The sequence below is a fragment of the Stegodyphus dumicola genome, chromosome 10, assembly GCF_044657685.1.
Source record: "Stegodyphus dumicola isolate Sdum_Otavi_A_Nest chromosome 10, ASM4465768v1".
Lineage (NCBI taxonomy): Eukaryota > Metazoa > Arthropoda > Arachnida > Araneae > Eresidae > Stegodyphus > Stegodyphus dumicola.
This window is the reverse complement of record NC_140777.1, coordinates 173,882,255-173,899,762: the sequence shown is the minus strand read 5'-3', so window position 1 is coordinate 173,899,762 and position 17,508 is coordinate 173,882,255. Positions and strand designations below refer to the sequence as shown.

The window sequence follows — 17,508 nt, the reverse complement described above, 5'->3', positions numbered from 1 at the left end:
GTTGACGACTTAATCGCTGGAGCAGATGGAGAATCAGAAGCATTCGAGGAATTAGAACATATTAAACGCATACTGAAAGAGGGTGGATTTAACATGCGGAAGTGGAAAACGAATGAAACGAATTTTCAAAGGGTATGGAATGAAGAAGATTTTTCACACGATTCGACTTGTTCTAAAGTATTGGGATACATATGGAATAAGTCAAATGATACATTTTTGATAGAAATTCAAGATTTTGTAAAAGATGCCAAAAGGATAGATAACATACCTACTAAAAGGGAAATCTTGAGATTTGTAGGATGTTTCTTTGATCCACTGGGGTTTTAAAATCCATACACTATTCGAGCTAGGATTTTATTGCAAGAATTATGGGAACAAAAGATAGCATGGGACACAAATACCAGAAAATCTCAGAAAGAATTGGCAAAGCTGGTGTGATGAATTAGCTCATATTTCTAGTTTGGAAATACCAAGACATCAGTTTGCAGGTGCTGGGAAAAGGGATATAAAGGATGGTTTACAGTTACACTGTTTCACAGATGCGAGTCAGAAGGCCTATGGGGCTGTTCTGTATTTCCATTATTCGAAAAATGGAGTCATTCATACAAGTTTCATTACATCAAAATCACGAGTAGCACCTTTGAAAAAAATTGTCGCTTCCCAGATTGGAATTGATGGGTGCTTTGATAAGCTTGCGCTTGTCAACATATATCCAAAAGAAACTTCAGGACATTGATTTAATTGTATATATGTGGACTGATTCTAGTATAACGTTACACTGGATTCGAAGCGATGTGAAAAGGTGGAAGCCATTCGTTCAGAACAGAGTGAAGGAAATACAGAAGAATTCAGATGTCTTGAAGTGGAGATATACTCCTGGTGAACATAATCCAGCTGATTTGCTAACTAGAGGTGAAAATGTCAAACATCTGAAGCAGAATAGCATATGGTGGGAAGGGCCCACGTGGTTAAAGGAAGAAATGGAACACTGGCCAAAATCGAATTTATGTTCCACAAAGAATATTGACGATTCCAACAAGGAACTAAGAAAAACATCGAAGGAAGTTTTCGTAAATGCATGTGTTACCGAACCTTCTGAAGATTTATTTAAAACCCAAAATTACAGCAACTTACACCAAATTTACTGAATTACTGCATGGTGCTTAAGATTCATCAGCAATGTTAAAAATACCTCGAAATTATCAGGATGTTTGCAGGTTACCGAATTGGAAATGGCAGAAACTTATTGGATCAAACGTATTCAGGAGCGAAATTTCATAAATGAAATATGGGCATTGAAGAAAAACGAGGAAATAGGTTCAAAATCAAAACTGAAGTCCCTCAGTCCATTTGTAGACGAAAGTAGTGTACTTCGTGTTGGTGGACGATTAGAAAAATTCAAATTTGGATTACAAACAAGCACATCCAATCGTGTTGCCCGACAAAGATCATTTGACTGATCTAATTATTCTTCACAGTTATCAGGTGGTAGGGCACGGAGGAATAGCAGATACTTTAAATCAGATACGAGATAAATTTTGGTTGCTGAAGGCTCATTGAAAAATTAAAAGTGTTCTGTACAATTGCAATGTCTGCAAAATATTTCGAACTAAACCTGTCATGCAAGATATGGCACCTCTCCCACCAGACAGATGCTGAGAAGCCTTTCCGTTTGGAAACTCCGGGATAGATTACGCGGGTTCACTGTGCGTCAAAAGTTGAAGAGAATTATCTAAGACATACGTTTTACTTTTTACCTGCGCTGTAACTAGAGCCGTGCATTTAGAACTTACGGCTGATCTTTCCACAGAAAAATTTTTGCTTGCATTTAGACGGTTCATAGCAAGAAGAGGTTTGTGCCGAATAGTGTATACCGATAACACCAAAACCTTTAAAAGAGCGAAAAAAGAATTAGAGCTATTGAACGAGGTGATGAAAAGCAATAAAGTTCAAGACGAGTTCTCCAAGCAAGGAATCAAATGGAATTTTATAGTTGAGAGGGCTTCATGGTGGGGAGGCTTTTGGGAGCATATGGTTCAGTCTCTGAAAGCTCTTCTGCAGAGAATCTTAGGAAAATCATCCTTAACTTTCAGGGAATTAGAGACAGTCGTAACAGAAGTGGAAGCTATATTAAACTCCAGACCTTTTAACATTTACATACTTGGATCTAGGAGAGCCAGAATCTATGATCCCTGGTCACTTCTTAATAGGAAGACGATTACTATCATTGCCACAAGGAAGCTCTAAATTAACTTCTAAAGAGTCTTACACGTCCATTTAGACATCAACAGATACTGGTAGAAAGAATCTGGCGAAAATGGAGGCAGGATTATTTGATGAATTTAAAATCTGCTCATCATTCCAAACTGGTGAAAACAGGAACTTGTTTGAAGAAAGGAACTATTGTATTAGTGCATGAAGATAAAATTCCATGGCTGATGTGGAAGATGGGCATCATAATGGAAGTCTTTCCTGGGAGAGATGGCAAGGTGAGAGCCTGTGCTGTCCGCTTGCCCAATGGACATACGATTAAAAGACCAGTGCAATTACTATATCCGGTGGAGCTGGAATGTAATAAGGACAATTACAGCAATTGTCCTTCCGGGCAGGAGGATGTTGCAACTCAACTCTTGCTGAGATCCGATGGCTGAGTGACGTCATCTCGAACTCTGAACTCTCGCTTAGAGATCACGAGAACTTGGAACTGAGAAGTCGCACGCTGCGACGTGCGAACATTTAAACCTTTTCATTATGTAAATATCCTGTAACCGTTGGCGTCTTCATTAAATATGTTTGTGTTAAGAAAGTTTATCATTTATGGATTATCTCCTTCAAGATTTTGCAGGTATTCACAGAGACAACAACCAGTGGCCCTGGCCGAACCCATTGGAACAAGGTAAGCAGTTTTACCTTGATATAAAATGATAATAGATCCTTTTGATCCAAGTATTTTTCGTAAAGTCTAACCTGATAAATCACTGTGCATCTAATAGGCCATGAAACAGAACAATTTACTTTAAGACACATATTAACTGCTTGCCTGATTATCCCGAGTTATCTGGGGTTCGTATATATTGCAGTTAATTATTATCCCGAGAAAACTCGGGTGAAGCAGAATTTGTCAGTACGATTTGTTTTGTCGCAATTTTACTTGGCCTCGAGGAAATGAAAAGAAATATTCAGGTTTGATTGGCAGTTTGCCAAGTTTTGTTGGTTTCATAGTTCTTTTGGTGGGGTTAGTCACGTGTTTTCCCTATTGTATTGTGGGTTAGTAATGTATAAAGAAGGATAGTCACATTGAAAAAAAAAGTAAAATACTGGTGATGATACACGATAGCGAAAGCGATGGTTTTTCAGATAGTAATTATGAAGAGGTGACCATTTTCCAGATGTTAATTCTGCTACTGAAACAAAAATCAAATTCAGCAAGACAGTGTACTCTGAGCTCCTGTAAAATTGATTCTATAGGTAAGCCAGTAAGAAACGAGACCAGATACCAGTGTATACAACGTCAGGTACCACTTTGTGTTGTCCCTGGTTTCAAAAACTATCATACAAAGACTAATATTTAACTTTTTTCCATTTGCCCGAGATAACTCCGGATAGTAAACTAATATTAAAACTAAATGCTTTTACACCTGTAAAAAAATTAAAAATTCAACTTAAAACCTATATATTTTGTTTTGTTTCGTTTCCTTGTATTTAATAATAAAATTAAAAAAATGTGATGATTTTTTGCAATTTTTTCCAAAAAAAAAAAAAAAAATTGTGGGGAAAGCGTTTAATGTCTTTTCCTGAGACTGAAAAGGCTTTGGCCTACTTGAATACATTAAATAAATTAAACAAACAAACAAAAAAGGTACTTATCAGATAAAGGAAACAATAAAGTTTTAACAAAGAAATTCAGATTTACAAAGTATTTTTCAATCATTAGAAAAAAAGAAAGTATAATAAATTGTGAAATAGGTATGAAATTAAAACAAACAAAGCTACAAAGCTTACATCATCGCCCCAAGATGATATCAGATTTTCTTTAATAGCTTGGGCAGGTGATGTTCCTTTCTTTACAGCTTCCAAGAAATCATATGAGACAACATGTATATTCGCTGTGCGAGCTTTTGCTATCATGTTACTACCTTTAGCAACTTCCTCTAATATTATAAAGAAAAAAATTTTCATGTTAGAAAATCATACAAAGAAATTTCATTACAAAAAAGGAATTAAAACAAATTGCTATATTTTAATATAGACATGTATTATTACTGATTTATATATAATAACACTATTTGACAAATAAAGGATTTTGCACTTTTCAAACAGGTTTAAAGGTTTATGTTAAAAGGTTTAGTTTAAAAGTTTATGTTAACAACAATAATAATAATAATAATAATAATAATAACAAGGTAATTAACATACTTTATTAAAATAAATTGGTTATTTATTAAAATTTCACTATAAATTACATTAAACGTCACTATAACACTACAGTAGAAAAACATAGCACCCGAATTCCCAAATTAAAAAAATTAATAAATAAGTAATCTGGAACATAGAGGCTACCTTAAAGATGATGTATTTTTCCTGAACTCATCCTCATCACTTCATAAAATTTGGATATATTTACAATAAAGAATAAAAAATCTCTATCTTGCAAGAAAGACAGTATACATTATTTTGATCAGAGAACACTTTACATGTCAATAATCTGTCAAAATTTGGCGTATGACATAACATGATACCAGTCAGGTTTTGTATTTACATAGATACATAAGATAAAAACAAAGTTTTTATCTTAAAAATTAATTTATGTTATATATATATATGACATATTAATTTATGTTATATATATATATATTTAAACAAATTTATGTTATATATGACATTATTTAGTAAGCATAATGATTCTAAATTTTCATGCTTACCTGTAGTGCTTATACAAAGTGAAACAGAATTATCAAAGTTTTCACAAATAATTCCACCTAATTCTTTCACTTGTTTTGAGATAAATTCTTTGGGAACCCGAAACTGGCCCCGTACAGCTATCCTGAATTTTTCTAGTGGCAGACCTCTTTAAAAAAACAAATAAATAACATGCACCCTTCTTGATCTTAAAAATATCTTGTAAATGTTAATATACTACATATAACAAAAAGTTAAACATTGGATTACAGAAATAAAAATCATTTGATATTCTTAACCCTTGAGTTCAAAATGAATTTTATTTCTAAAATAATTCAAATATAGCATAAATAAATATTCCATAATTACACTTAAAATAAATAAATAATAACAAACTTCAGTTTAGTGAAAAATAATAAAATATAAATAATATTAACCTATTAAATAAATAGAATAATATAATAATAAAATTATAATTGTAATAAAACTTCAGAATTTAAATAGTTTAGTGAAAAATATGCATGACCCTTCCTATTATACGAGGCGTATTCGAAAACTAAGTACTGTTTTGGGGGAAAAAAAAAAAATAGTAAAACAATTTTTTCGAATCCAATTTTATTTTTACATGAAAATACATGTCTAAAACTATTTTTCAACATAGTTTCCGCCAATGATCAAACACTTGTCATAGCGGGTGACCAGTTTTTGTATACCATGGTCAATGAAACTTCGCGCCAGTTTCGATAACCACGACTCCACAGCAATTTTCGTGTTATCGTCAGATCCAAAGCGCTTGCCACCAAGCTCGCGCTTCATGTGCAGGAAGAAGTGATAGTCGGACGGCGCCAAGTCTGGGCTGTACGGCAGGTGATCGAACTGCTCCCAATGAAACTGTCGAATTAACGATTGAGTGACACCAGCAGTATGAGGACGAGCATTGTCATGGAGCAACACAATTCCTTTACTGAGGATTCCTCTTCGTTTGTTTTGAATGGCACACCTTAGTTTTGTTAAAGTCTCACAATATCGTGCCGCATTAATGGTTTCACCTCTGGGAAGAAATTCAGTAAGCAAAATGCCTTTCCTATCCCAGAAGACAGTGCTCATGATTTTTTGTGATGACATTATCACTTTGAACTTTTGTTTTTTCGGAGAATGAGTGTGTCTCCACTCCATCGATTGTTGTTTCGATTCTGGTATGAAATGACACACCCAAGTTTCATCACCTGTCACAATTTAGTTTAAAAAGTTTTCTCCCTCATCATTGTACCGCGTGAGAAATGTCAGGCACTACCAAGTCGGTTTGTTTTGTGAACATCAGTGAGCATTTCTGGAAACAATCGGAAACACAGTTTGCGATAATTCAAGCAGTCAGACACAATTTTGAACAAAACAGTATGTGAAATTTGTGGAAATGCCTCTGAAAGAGTTGCCATTGTGAAGCGTCTGTTCTCATGAATTGCTTCATCAACTTTCTTTACCAAATCATCGGTGACAACAGAAGGCCGACCACTCCGAGTCTCGGCGTGGACATTTGTTCGACCTGCATTAAATATTCCTTACCCACTTTCTCACCATCCCATCACTAATCGCGTATTCACCGTAAACTTCTGTCACTTGACGATAAATTTTGGCCGGTTTAACATTCCTCGCGTTCAAAAATTTAATCACGGCATGAATCTCACAGTCAGCGGGAGAACTAATTGTCTTAAACATTTTGAATGTGCACAGCAAACTGAAAACACAACATAGAGCAACCAAAATGGCGACAATTGAAAGTCAGTGAACAAGAAAGATTAGTGCGCATGCGCTGGACACCTACCACAGCGCTGCGACGGCGCTAGAATGAAACGGTACTTAGTTTCCGAATACGCTACGTATATATGGGTCTTGTACTAATAAATTATGCAGCATTTGATTAGAAGTCTAAAAATCAATACCAATGATGTAGATTAAACAATTTCAATAATTCTGACCATAAAAAGTGACAGAGTGAACATTACATCATCATACATCATCAGATTTACTCCCATTGATGATTGAAAATAGTAAAAAAATTGTGAAAACTTTTTTAAATTATGAAAAAATGCAATTCAAATGAGGATTACTTAAAAAAAAATTAATTTACTTGCAATTTACAGACAGTTAAATTTAATCTTTCAGTCAACACACTTTACTGCAGCTTTTCTAAAAGATGAAGGGAGAAAAATTTCTCGGGTAGCTTTGACAAAAGAAGGGCCTGAATATGAGAAATCTTTAACAGCGTTAATAAACTAACTATTCATAATATGTAAAGTTCTAATAGATTTAAATTAATTTTTTTTGTATTTATAGAAAATGTATCTTCACATTTACCAAATTAATTCATACCAATGAAATTCAGTAATGTTTTTCAAACAGTGTACAATTACATGAACTGAAATCACAATTCACATCTTCTTAACAAAAGTGTTAATTCATGCAACTTATTAAAGCAATTTTAAACCTATAACACAGTGGTCTCAAAGTGGTGGCCCACAGATCGCATGCAGCCCCCAAAGCAATTTTATAAGCCTGCGAATACATTTTCTGTAAATCAATTAGCATTATTATGACTAGAAAAATTCAAGATTTAAGGGTTTCAAATCCAATTTAACATTATTACTAAAAATCTGATGTGTACACCACGATTTCCTTGTACGGAATATTAAATTATACGCATTTTTTCTTGCATTTTATTTAAACTTATTAGATTGAATTAAACCTACTTCGCCGACAGCGCATAAACCACAACAGAATAAATGCATTCTTTAAAATTCACTTTGTTTACCATAGCAACACTGTGGCGCTAGGTTTACTGAACAGTATTCTATTTCATTCATATTATAACTTATAATGCACAAAATGTATATCATTTAAAGAATTATCTAATCGTTGCCACATGTTCTATTCAAATACTATAATAAAGCTAGAACTATGTATAAAAGAAATTAAGCAAACAAAACACAAAACAGAAACAGTTTTTCACAGACAATTGAGTATTTCTCATTTAATTAATTCAGTTCTCACTTCGCGAAAAGGCAAAAATACATAAAAACTCAAAATATCTATATTAAAAATTACGAAGTAAATCTCAAACGCTTATTTCCTCGAAAAAATTCCAGAAAGAATTAAGCATGATTTAATTGGCAATAATAAACGAATGCGTTATCTTTCTTGTTGCAAAGCTAAGTTTCTCTAGATTGGCAACAAATCCACTAGTCTTCTGTTTCAAATGTAAACATCAATGGCCGCCATTAAAAACAGGCTTAGCGGCAATTAAACAACTTTAAAATTACTGATAATTCTAAAAATATTGCACACAGATTTACTAAAGGCATAAAATCCTTAACCGGAAGATAAAAACAACATAATTCAATCAGTTTTAAAGCAAAAAATGTACAATTTACAAACATATAAGAGTAAAGAAATTGAGATCACTGAGCCGGGTAATAGAGTGGATATATATATATATATAAATATATTTATAAACGTTTGGTGCTGCCGATTGCAACCAAAATACGAGGTGCACATATACATGTTATAGCAGTCCTATATACAAAATTTCAACATTCTGAGGCTACTCGTTTTTGAGTTATGCGAGATACGTACGTACGCACGTACAGACGCCACAAAAAATTCTCTTCAGAATTAATTTTAAAGCAGTTTTATAATTTTTTTGAAGGAAAAGAGTATTTTATTCTGTCCTTACGTACAGATATGACGCAAAAACATCGTTAAATTGCATTCGATAGCGGTCAAAATGGATATTTTCGTTGAAATATGCTGCCTGAAACTTTTCGCGAATACAATACTTTTTTTTTACTTCGTACAAGGAAGTAAAAATGAACATAAGGAATGCTTTGAAAAATCTAGAAATTGAGATAATTAATTTACATTGTAATACAAATCTCATTCAAAGATTTGAAGACACAAATTTGATTACCTTTTATTAGTACTTGTCAAACAATAAATAATATCTTCAATTATGGATTTTTACAATAACAATAATCGCTTTGTTTGGAAATAAATTTACATGTGAACATTTTTTCTCCAGAATTGAAAATTAATAAGTCTATGTAAAGAACCAGACTGGTGCTAAGTATCTTAAGTTGGTGTTGAAGATAATTATTTGAATAAATGTAAATGTGAAAAATTTAATATTTAGCTGTCAATACATTTGAATTACAAAGTGTGACTAATCAAAATTTCTTGCAGTTACTAAACTTTGCATTTTAAGCAAAAAATAAGTCAAAATTTAAATTTTTTCTTTGCACCATTTTTTGCACCAGTCCATTGTTACAACTATCTAGTATATTTTATTTTATTTAGGTAACAAGTTTTTTTTTTTTTTTTTTTTTGGTTAACAATAACATTAATTTTTTAAATTTTATTTTTATTTATTCATTTATTTATTTTTGTTAAATTGTGGCTTGTCAGCTACTTTCAAATTGTGCCCATGTACAATTTGAGTTTGAGACCACTGCCATATTATATTAGAAAACAAATTCCTGTAATACCTCATCAAACAGAACATTTCTAAGAATTTTGCTCAAGTAACTAATTTAGCATTTGCAGCCAATAGCTCAAGCTAGAATAACAGGTGTAACTCTTTTACTGCTCACACTGGTGAGCAAAAGGGCTTCTAGTCATTCTCCAACTTGATCAGCTAAGCTACTTACAAAACCGTGCTAAGGGCAATATTTTAAATCACATCATAAGAAATTGCACATTGGAGTCAACCTTTCAAATTGACGCTAAGAAACAGCATTTCTAAGAAGAGATACCCCCAGTGCCTTGCTTCTTTCAATGTGATAAGACTTTTCAAAATGTTTCTTAACAACACTACCATGTATGAAATACTTCATGTTTATCCTATGAGCAGCACAATGAGTATTTTGCCAAAGTTCAGATCAGACTACAATCAATAATTCTAAAAATTAGAGAATATAGTAATTGCAATAAATACATTTTTGACATATAATAACCAATTTTAGAAAAAAAAAATCCACCAAATTTTCTAAGAAATGGAGAGAAACTATAAAAATATATTCACATAATTGCTGCAGAAAGTTCAGTCAGTGTATCCAAATTGATAAAATTCTGCTTTTGTGATTATTAGAGAAGAAAGCAATTTGTTACTGAACAAAATTACAATTGTTTAATAAAAAAAGTTTATGAATTTTGTTTAAAATTTTTGCTTTAATTTTAAAAAATGTATTTATCACGATTTAAAATTGAGATGACATTTTATTTCAGGAAAATTCAAATGTGATAGATCTAGAATTTAATACACTGATTTTCTCAAAACATAAGATACACATCTTTCAAAATAGTAGCTCTCTATATATGTTTGATCACCTTTCAAACATAAAAACGTTCTCTTATCACCTTAGAAGCAAATACCGAAATATGCAAAAAATAATAACATACAAAATTACACATTTCATATTTAAAAAAAAATTTTAACAAATTTTATGCAAATATATCAAAGCTTTTTTATGAAACAATTAATATTTCACATCAAATAGAAACTTAATAAAATTCAGATTATGAATAAAATAAAAATTTTACATAAATTTCCTAGAAAAAATGCACTTAAAAATATTATATTAAAATGAAATTTAAATAAAAATTTATAAACTTAATTCAGTTTAATTTATTAAGAAACATTAGTCTGCTCAAGCAATTAGAATTTGTGCTTTATAACAGGTCCTTTCTCAGCCTTTTAAACAAACATCATTGGGAGTCATTCAATTATTCTTGAATGGCTGCCATTTCATAACTGATACCTTATTCACCCTTCAGAATTCAAGGGAAAAATTAACTGTAGACATAATTTTAATTTAGTGTACAGTAAAAAACCAACACCAAACTGAAGCTAAAACTTTTAATACACTACTTGTTACTTCTCTCAGATGATCGTTCAATATGTGAAGGAAAGAGTCTTTCTCGTTTTTCATATTTATAATCCTGCCTGTAAAATAAAATTATATATACTAATTACACAGTTCATATAGTTTCATTAAACACAAACGAACTACAGCACAATCAAGTATTTTCACAGGGAAAAAAAAAAAAAAAAAAATCTGATAAAGTCTAAGTATTTTAACATGAAATGATTGTAAAATAATATTTAAGTGCACTAAATTACTTTTGTAACAGTTATACAGAATAGAACTTCTTCAACAACAAAAGAATTTAGGCTTCAAAATAAACAATAAAGATTTAAAATCAGTATATTAAAAATTGCCAAGTTCTATAGGTACACGAAAGAATAAAAAATGTCTTTTCATACATTATTAAAGCTAAATGCACCTCATGAGTATACAAAATATTAATTCAATCTGTATACAGTACAAAACCGGAAATCAATAGTGTCTCTTAAATGTCAACAGTGAAATGAAGATGGTTTTGGTAATTTTTATCAAAGTTTGCTCTTTACTGAGTTAGGTTTCATTGTTCAGTATTCAGTGTGCCAATTATAGAAATTTTACACTTCAAACTGCACCAAACATAGATATTTGCCATGTTTTGAGCGAGACACATTCAGCATTTATTTTTGTCTTTTGCAGCAATGAAGTCCCTCTGTAAAACAGTGCATCTGTCCCAGAACATAATTACTGTATCTGTGAGCAGAGAATGTCCATTTGAATTTCACTCTTGCTAGAGATGATGTGTGTCATCACAGTAATGTATAACTGCTGTTGGGATTCTAGGATCATATGAGACATTTATGTCTCATCCCCTGGGACTATATGGCAGTGGTTCTCAATGTTTTTGACTTATACACCCCTTTCATCACAGCCAGATCATTCCCCTCCTCCATTTCAAAACTTGAAAAATACACATACACATTTATTTAGATTATTTTCTAACATATTTTATAAATTAAACAACAAAAAAGTATAGAAAATATTGGTTACTACCAGACCTTAAATAAAGGTCTCCCCTCCTTTTTTTCATATTCATTAACTGCTGATCACATTCCCCCACCTAAAACTATCAAATTCCCTCTTGGTTAGGAACCTTTGAAATATGGCTTAATGACCTTCCTCACAGTATTATCTTAAAAATATTCTCTTCTTGGCTGTTCCTGATAAGCATCCTCAAAACAACTTCTTCCCTTAGCCCAAGTTAACTGACACAATTTTGTAAAACAAACTGATCATGAAATTTGTGAGAAATTCATTGATAATGTAGATACGGGGAATTTTCTATATTCACAAATCATGGTGTCTTTGTACATAAGATTGCCAATAACATTAGATGGCTGCTCTGAATGTACTTCATAGAACAAGGTCTCGTAAACCTTCTTTAATCAGCCTAATCAACTTATAAGCCATCATCCAAAATATCTGCACCATATACTTTATAGACCTCATGATGAATTGCCACTAGTACTTACATTTTGTTCTAATGGTTTTATTTAGCATTTAAATAAAGTTTTTCATTCCAAATAATTTTAAATTAATTCACATCAGGTAGGGGAATTCTTGATATACATATGAGTTTGCTAAATTTGGAGAATTAAATATTTACATTTAACTTCATATCTACTTTCGATTTGCATATGCATAGCAAGGACGAAATATGATGTCTGAAAAGTTGGAAGAAGTATGAAATACACTAATTCCACCCAGAAGAGTAAGTATTGTTTCATTATCTTTTCAATTTTCATTTTCAGGTAACTTTCTTTATATGGCTATAATTAGCAATTTTTGCATCACAATTTTCTGAATATCCACTACTATCAGTCATTACTTGTAAAGCAATTTTTCCATGCCGATTTTCCTTTTACTATTTAATACTTTAAAACATTTTCCTAAAACTATTTAAAATTTTAAAAAATAAAGTAATTTTTTAGTAATATTAAATGTTTTAAAAAATTTGATATTACTTAAAAATTACAAATTTGTAAATTGGAATTTATTTTCACTTTAAATTGTAATTCTTTTACTTTATTGGCTTTCTTAATTTTACTTTGAAATGTAAGAATTATAATACAAGTATTCACCCTTAATTATAATTATATACACACACACACACACATATATATATATATATATATATATATATATATATATATATATAGAGAGAGAGAGAGAGAGAGAGAGAGATAACCTCAGTTTTTTAACTGGCAGCAACTGATTTCAATAATTAAAAAACTCAATTGTTAAGTATTTACAACTTTTGTTTGATTTCATCTAATTTTCCATTCTTAACAGACATGGCTTTCAGTACTGCTAATCATTAAATAATTTGCTGAAATTCTCTCTTGTAATCCTCTGTAGACCAGTTCACTCTGTAATTCAGTTTGCAGGTACTGATGAAAAATCATCAAATCTATTTTTATTGACAAAACAATACATTACATACCAATTTAAAATTGCAGAAATAATAACTATGAATAAAAATAAAATATCAATTTACATCAAGATATGTACTACAACTATTGCACTTTCTACCACATGAAATAAATTAAAAAAAAAATAAAATTAATTGTGAAAACATAGTATGCAGAATCATAATAAAAATTATATTGTATAATAACTAAACAAAATAAATAATTTAACAATATAAGTACATAAAATTTCTTACAGAAATTTATATTTCTCTCTTAATGTCTCAGGTATTTTGAATTCCTCTCTTTCGGGGGATGTTGTAACATACTGGCATTTGGCCCACTCCGTTACATCCCCAGAACAATGATAGCCATCAAATCTGAAAATGAAGTTATAAGTCAACAGCTGCATACAAAGTAGGTAATAATAATTTAAAATTATATATTCTAAATTTTAAAATACATATTACAATAAATAATAATACAATAAAAATCATTTTTACTCAATATTTTCTGTTTGTTTTCCATGTTGCAAAGAATATTGCACATTGCAATTAAATATTTAATGTTTTCCAAATTGCTAAATGCAAATTAATGTTTTCCATATTGCTAAATGCAAATTAAAATTTTCCTTGAATCCAATTACAAAAAGTAAGAAGTGAAAAAATTATTTTAATAAAAAAATAACTACACAAGAAAAATGCATACAATACACAGATGCTTATGACTGACTGTACTTTTATTAAATAAATTCATATGCTAAGTATGTATATTTTAGAAAGGAGTAAAGAGTTTCTTTAAAATATGTACATGTTAGGAATAAATACAAATAAATTTATTAAATAAAACTAACTTCAATAAACACTTACTTATAATAGGGTCTACTGTTCTTACACTCAGGACATAATTTCAAAGCTCCAAAAATCAAACAATCTGATAACTGATCCAAGATCTGAAATAAATTTTTTAGATTACATTTGGCATTCAATGGAAAAAAAATGAAAATATGTATAATAGCACAAGATTCAGTAAAGGATTTTAAAAATGAATTATTTAGGAAACCAGAAAAAGTATTTAAACGTAAAAATCAATATTAAATGCAACGTTTCAGGTTGAAATTCAATTGAAATAAATATTATTGCAAAAGTGAGAGGCCTTTTGGCACCGGGGGAGTTGTTGTTCTTTTTTAATAAAGATACATTTTCTTGATTGCAAATTTACTATTATTATGTATCTACAATGGAATCTATTTGAATGATGCAGAAATTATTTCTTTAACATATTTTTCACCAAATGCCCATATCCACAATGCATGCCTCAAGCATCTGTTGTAGAATCCTTAAATGTTAAATAACTTGAATTCATGTGATTTTGTAAGTTATTAAACCATATCTACATTTATTTAATAAAACAAAGTTTTTAACTTTTGTATAAATTAAAAAAAAAAAAAAAAAAACAAAGATGACTAGAGTCCTTATGGTGTTGCAGAATTTTATTGTTATGATTAGATTTTACTTTTGAAGAACTGACAAATTACATATAGAAACATTAGAAAGAAATTCTGTAACCTAGATGCCAATACAAGACATTAGAAGTATTTTCTATTAATTGCACTAATAAGTGTAATATGGTGTATATAAGTCACATTTATTCCATTATAATGTAAATATGAATAAAACTAATTATAATTAAAATTAAGTTTATTAATTTTCTAATAAATTAATTAATATTTTTGATTAAAGTGCTCTTAATGAAAAAGCTAAAATCATACTAAGCATGCTACTTCTAGAAGTGTTAGAGTAGATAATCAAATTATGAAAGTATGTATAGCAGCACAGCATTTCATTAAAAGGAATATGTATATAAATCAATTTATTTAACCTCTCTGGCTCGGACAGCCATTATTATGAATACAATATTCCCTGTCTGAAAAGATATGGATGCCCACCTTACTTGAAATTTGTAAGGAAAAGAAAATCAGTTAATGAAATTCAAAAGGGGGAAAAATCAGTTAATGAAATTAAAAAAAAAAAAAAAAAAACTGAGAATAAGCTAATAGACTAAAAAATATCTATAAAATAAAATAGTAAGGAATTTTATAACACAACTTTGATATAAAGATGATATAGAATCAATTCTTGCAAACACTTCAGAAAAATAATTTTGTAAGATAATCAAAAAACATTATTAAAAACTTGAATTAAAACATAAAAATCTGATGTAGACACAACAACTTTCTTTTATGCCTATTAATATTAAATACATACAGTTTTTGCTGCACTTCATTTAAACTTATTTTCTCGAATCATTTTAACTTAATCCCTCAAGGCAAAATGAAAATGACAATAAAAATTGCAAATTTTGAAATTAAATATCATGATCAATTTTTGTCAAACGGGAGTCAAATTTCTTATAATTTTATTTTTTCATGTGTATAAACCTTTTCCAGACATATAGAAACTGAGAGACAGCATTAAAAGTTAGATTTTGTTATTTGTACAAAATTATTATTATTATTATTTATTTGAAATTACCAAAACATGAATATTTTAGCTACTTAAAATGCTTCTGTAACTGAAAGTATATGTCTAAGACAAACGATTGTGAAAATAAAGGCTGGGAAAGGACTTTTAAGCTGAGTAACAGGGATGGGTCCCATGTATATTTATGTATATAAACTTTTGGTGCTTCCAATTGCAATTAAAAAGGAAGGTGCACAGCTAGATGTTATGGCAGTTCCATATACACAATTTCAGTGTTTTAGAGTTAATCATTGAGCTATGCAAGATATATACCTATGTACATATATCAGGAAAAAAATTGAATCCATTTTACAGCCTATTTTGGAATAAAGCACCCTTTATTCTCTCAGTATGTACAAATATCATGATAAACAGTAGTCATAATGTATCCAGGAACGGTCAAAATGGCTATTTTTGTTGAAATCTGAAACCCCAAATTTTTAATGATTACAATGGCTCCTATACTTTGTAGAATAAAGTAAAAAGAAAGTTATGAGCTATAATTTGGAAAAACTGAAAGATTTCTGTTGTAACAGAAATATAAATCCCCTTATGCATATCTCTGAGTAGCCTAATTTGGGAACAAGGCACCTTTAAATTTTCCCTCTTCAAGGAAAAGCAGCTAGCAATTTAATCATTAATCTTTGCATTTCCCTTGTTTCTGTGAAGTAAATGTGCCCCTTTAATGATGAATCAAACTACAAACAAAGACCACTGTTGGAAGCAGTATGCTGTTTTTTGAAAGGAAGAAAGCATTAGGTACAAGAATCACCATTTTATTAAGGATCTTACACATGTGAACCATAAGCGTTAATGTATTTTCATTGTCAATTACCATATGATGATGAAAGAGATTTTGCATATGAAAGAAACATACTATAAGGTATTTTCTACCTCTTTTCTGCATGGCCTTCATGGTGTAATTAGAAGCATATTTGAAGTGTTTTTGAAAGATACAGGATTCGAGTCCCAGTGAAGGCATTGCACATTTTTCCTGTCATCAGCACGAAAAAAACCTAATGACTCCACAAGTGATGCCTGAACTAAAAGAGGATGGATGATAATTTGTTACCGCCAGGGTTTGGTGACAGGGTTCTTCTATCTCCGGTTGTCCTTTAAAAGAGGAGTATATCAGATATTTTCTTTTTCCTTTCTGCATGTTTTTGTGGTCTGGCATTCAACATTATTTTTTCAAGTTCCAGCATCAATATAACTTAATGACTCAAGATCAGTCATGAAAGATCACTAATTATTTAGTCTGCACTATTAATTTTATTCTAGAAAAATTTTAACATTGAAAGGCTAAATAAAGATTGATGCTCAATACTAAAAATGATAAAAGATAGGTACTGAAATAAAATTAAAGGCTACAAGACAAAAGAACATGATGACATTTTATACAAACATTTAATATAAAGCTATACGATTTTGTTTAGAAATTGAATGATGCTAAAACATTGCTGCTGATATCAAACTAAGTACAAAACTTAAACAAACAAGAAATCTAATTCACCATTTTCATTCTAAATGATAACTACATAATAGGAAGTGCCTCTCCTCTAACAGGTATGCACATTTCATAATGTCTATCCATACTACAAATTAAAGTGCTAATTAAGACTTGTGGAATGAAATGCCTTTTTTTTAAAAGGCCAAATCACAGTTTCTAAAGCAGTAGTTCTCAACCCTTTTTATCCCATGAACTCCTTTCATAATTGCTAGATT

At 30.4% G+C, this 17,508-nt stretch overlaps 1 protein-coding gene across 2 annotated transcripts in view; it reads right to left on the bottom strand.

Annotated features, from left to right (window-relative positions):
- Positions 1–17,508, bottom strand: part of LOC118185745 (poly [ADP-ribose] polymerase 1-like) — an 84,298-nt gene that overhangs the window by 25,980 nt on the left and 40,810 nt on the right. For both annotated transcript variants that reach the window (XM_035355647.2, XM_035355646.2), the window contains exons 8-12: positions 14,131–14,213; positions 13,519–13,641; positions 10,820–10,894; positions 4,923–5,068; positions 4,003–4,151 (exon numbers count right to left, since the gene is read on the bottom strand). In XM_035355647.2, coding sequence (XP_035211538.2) covers positions 4,003–4,151; positions 4,923–5,068; positions 10,820–10,894; positions 13,519–13,641; positions 14,131–14,213 — 576 coding nt within the window. The remainder of the gene's footprint in view (positions 1–4,002; positions 4,152–4,922; positions 5,069–10,819; positions 10,895–13,518; positions 13,642–14,130; positions 14,214–17,508) is intronic.